The sequence below is a fragment of the Octopus bimaculoides genome, chromosome 11 (genome assembly GCF_001194135.2).
Source record: "Octopus bimaculoides isolate UCB-OBI-ISO-001 chromosome 11, ASM119413v2, whole genome shotgun sequence".
NCBI classification, from domain to species: Eukaryota; Metazoa; Mollusca; class Cephalopoda; order Octopoda; family Octopodidae; genus Octopus; species Octopus bimaculoides.
The window spans coordinates 22,131,347-22,135,475 of NC_068991.1; the positions used below are offsets into that span (position 1 = coordinate 22,131,347).

A 4,129-nucleotide genomic window follows, 5' to 3' on the forward strand; every position below is an offset into this window, starting at 1 on the left:
CCACCACCACCATCACCACCACCACCATCATCACCACCACCATCATCACCACCACCATCATCACCACCACCATCATCACCACCACCATCATCACCACCACCACCACCACCATCACTGCTATCACCATCATCGTCATTATTATCATCACAATTACCATCACTAGCATTGCCATCATAAACCTTATCGTTATACATTTTCTCCTCGTCATCATCATCATTTTCATCCTCTTCCTCACCATCATCATCACAATTATCTTGCTCCTCATCAACATTCTCAATGTCACTCTCCTCTATCTCCTCCTGCACATCATCATCAACCCCCACTTCTATCCCCATCTCAACATCTTCATCACCACTGCTACCCCCATCTTTGTTAGCATTACCACTGGTTTCCTCATCTTTGTTAGCATCATCATTGTTACCACCACACCACCAGTGTCACCCTTGCCATCAATTGTCTGCTGGTCATATTGATATGAATGAAACATTATTACAGTTCATGCTTTGCTCCTTCTGGAGCAGGTCATGCTGGCTGAAGGTCAGTCACCAACAAAAATGTAAACAAACATATATATGGCATGGTTGTGTGGTAAGAAGCATGCTTCCCAACCATGTAGTCTTCAGTTCAGTCCCACTGTGCAGCATTTTAGGTATCTTCTATTACAGCCTCATGTTGGCCAAAGTTTTGTGAGTGAATTTGGTTGATGGAAACTGAAAGAAGCCTATCTCATGTATGCATGTATGTATTTAAGTTACAGGATGTAAACAAACCAACACTGGTTGTCAAGTGGTGGTCGAAAACAAACCCAAACATAAGGACAAATAGTGTTGGGGAGGGCCTGCTTGTCATATTCCTTTCTAATATAGATAAGAAACATGAACAGATCTATATATATATATAGTTGAAAATTACTTGCAAATGGACACGTGCGTTCGATGATATAATAATACAAATGGTTCGTTCTGTTGTCTGTAAACAAAGTCCGTTTTGTTTTTATGTCCCTGTTCATTTTTCTAACGTCCTGTACCCGGATATGCATCTATATATACATGTAGATATGGGTATGTACATATATGTATGTATACATGCATATCATTTGTATTATTATATATATATATATACCAGAGCAAAAGTAAAAGACACAAAGAGAACTCACCAAGACACATCCGTGCTCCCTGTCCAAATACTAGATTATAGTAATAACGACATCCAGGTTCTTTTCTGATCCATCTGTGTGGGTCATATTTCTCTGGGTTTGAAAACAAATTGATGTCTCGGCTGATGCTGTAGAGACTGGCCTGCACTTTGGTCTGTCGGAATATAATAGCAGAGTAATTTGTTCAGTAATTTGCAGAGTTGTGAATCAGAGAAGATTCAAGTCATTACTGCTTACAATTTAGATCACTAAAATAACACTCAAAGGCATGCATATCTCAGCTTCTGAGAGCATTTATCCAGAGTTGGATAAATTTATCCAGAGTCCTTTCTAATATAGACATGTGCAAGGTACCCATGCTGGTGAAATATAAAAGGCACTCGTGCTGGTGACACATCAGAGGCACCCGTGTGGGTGATACATAAAAGACACCCTGGACACTCTAAGGAGTGGTTGGCATTAGGAAGGGCATCCAGTCATAGAAACCAAGTCCAAACTGACCGGAGCCTGGTGCAGCTCTCTGGCTTACCAATTCCAATCAAACTATGTCAACAGATGCTAAATGATGATGATGATGATGTACAAGGCTCAAAATTTGGTGGGAGGGATCTAGCCGATTATATTGACCCCAAGGCTCAACTGGTACTTATTTGAGCAACCTCAAATAGATGAAAAGCAAAGTCAATCTCGGTAGAATGATGAATGCTAAATTTGCCTTTCATCTTTTGGGTTCGATAAATTAAGTACCAGTTGAGAACTGGAGTTGATATAATTGACTAGTCCCCTCCCATAAAATCTAAGGCCTTGTGCCTATAGTAGAAAGGGTTATTATTATTACCATCATCATCATCATTGTGGTGATGGTGGTTTATTTATACCTTTATAAAGGTATAAATAAACTGAAGATGTAGATGTCTATCTATGCCTAAAAACTTTGAGCAAAATATATATATATATATATACAACGAAAGAATGGAGAAATGAAAGAAGAAGAGAAAAGAAATAATGTGCAAAGAAATGAAAGGACAAAAGAGAATAGAGGAAGGAAATAAAAATATGGAAGAAATGAAAAAGTATGGAATACCATAATGCAATAATACAAATTTTTAACTCACCCCTGTGGGTACCTTGTAGCCACAGATGTTGACATCCTTTTGTAGGATACGACTGATAAAAAACACTATAGGATACACCCTGTAAATTAAAATCATAGAATATGAGGTAAAGCATGGTATGTAAAACTAGGAACAGTTGATAAATGCTGGGCCTTTCTATATCACAACAAGCAAATTAGAATTGGTAAAGTAAATAATTTAAGGAGACATACCAAGTTATTAGATATTAATCATTGACTAGTATTGTTTTTTTTCCTTCAGTGCATAAGGACATTATGGTAAGCTTCATGGCTTCCATTGTTCTCTACATTAAATATATTAACACTAATTCATCACTAAACTAACACAGTTAGGACCCTCTCTAAAATATACAGGACATGAGCAATATGTATAAAGAGTACTCTATTTTATAGAGGATGGTCTACAATATAAGGAGACAAGTGTTGATATAGAGTACCAGCTACAATATGCAGAGAGGACAGTCAACAGTACAGGGAACAACCTAAATAGTGAAGACCATCTAATATATTTAGAAAAGAGAGTTCATAATATAGCAGCTAGTTTATGATAGAGAGGACAATGTAGATTGTTAGAGGACCAGCTACAATGTACAAAATGTTATTCTGTTTTGTAGGGAATGGTTTACAGTACAAGGAGACTGCCATAGATGTAAAGGGCCATCAACATTACATAGAAAACATTGTCAGCAATACAGGGAGAACCAAGAATACAGAGGGCTATCCAGGATATTTAGAAAGGTCAATCTACAATATAAAGAACTTTCAATATAGAGGGGCATCTACAATGTGTAGAAAGGAGAGTCTACAATACAGGGGCTAGTTTATAACACAGGGGACAAACTACAACTATAGAAGATTATCTGCAATGTGTAGAAAGAGTAGTCTATTTAATAGGAAGCATCTACAATATACATAAAATGTAGAAGACCATTTACAATATGTAGTAAGGGTAAACTATTTTTAACAGAACAGTAAAACCACATCAGCTCAGTAATGAGAAATAGACCATGATGTATCAGATGATCATGGCCTAATTGTAAGTTAATAGTATTCCAGTTGCAATTGTATGATTGACTGATTAAATATTCTTAGAATTTCCGAACAAAATATGGTCATAAGGTGTGGGACAATCAGTGCAGAAGTTCAAGTGGTCCTTGAGAAGGCAGACGAACAGGAATCTTGGTGGAATGTTTAACCTCAGGTTAAAAAGAATTGTTTAATTTGCCATGATCACAATATTCTTACATCTCCAAACATGTGCATGAGACATTTTTAATTCTTACCTCTTATCTCACATGAAGATATAGTCATCTAATTCTTGGCTAACATACATAGCTCACTACTGGTAATCAGTGATACAGCCTATGGCAAGTAACTATTGTATTCATTGTAATGTTTATGCATAAATAAATGATTTCTTCATAAACTTCAAATGGACTTGGTTTTAATATAGGAAAAACACAGCCTAACCAAGATACCAATGGTTTGGCATCATCTCTAAAAATAGCCAAACAACTACTACTGCTATCCACAGGAATGTATATAAAGGACAAAAGACAGCCAGTCAACTACAGTTGAAACATTCCTGTCACAACATGGGACCTTGAAGACTGCTAAAGTGCAAGAAAGTATACTAGTCCTTTAATATTTGATATTCAATATTCAATATTTCATTCATTCAATAAAACAATCAATACTTCATTTAATTTTACTATATATACTATATATTCTATATCCTACATTAATATTATAAGAACATAAATAAAACATAAAGAAGAGACAGATTTGGAATTCTTTTGAATAATATATTCCTCTATACACTATCATACAAACCCCTT

At 36.0% G+C, this 4,129-nt stretch overlaps 1 protein-coding gene across 2 annotated transcripts in view; it reads right to left on the reverse strand.

Moving 5' to 3' along the window:
- LOC106879411 (cytochrome P450 10) overlaps positions 1-4,129 on the reverse strand; it is a 23,084-nt gene that overhangs the window by 4,131 nt on the left and 14,824 nt on the right. Inside the window, exons 9-10 of one of the 2 annotated variants that reach the window (XM_014928965.2) lie at positions 2,272-2,350; positions 1,157-1,310 (exon numbers count right to left, since the gene is read on the reverse strand). In XM_014928965.2, the coding sequence (XP_014784451.1) occupies positions 1,157-1,310; positions 2,272-2,350 (233 nt within the window). The remainder of the gene's footprint in view (positions 1-1,156; positions 1,311-2,271; positions 2,351-4,129) is intronic. The other variant, XM_052971591.1, reaches the window with a different exon arrangement.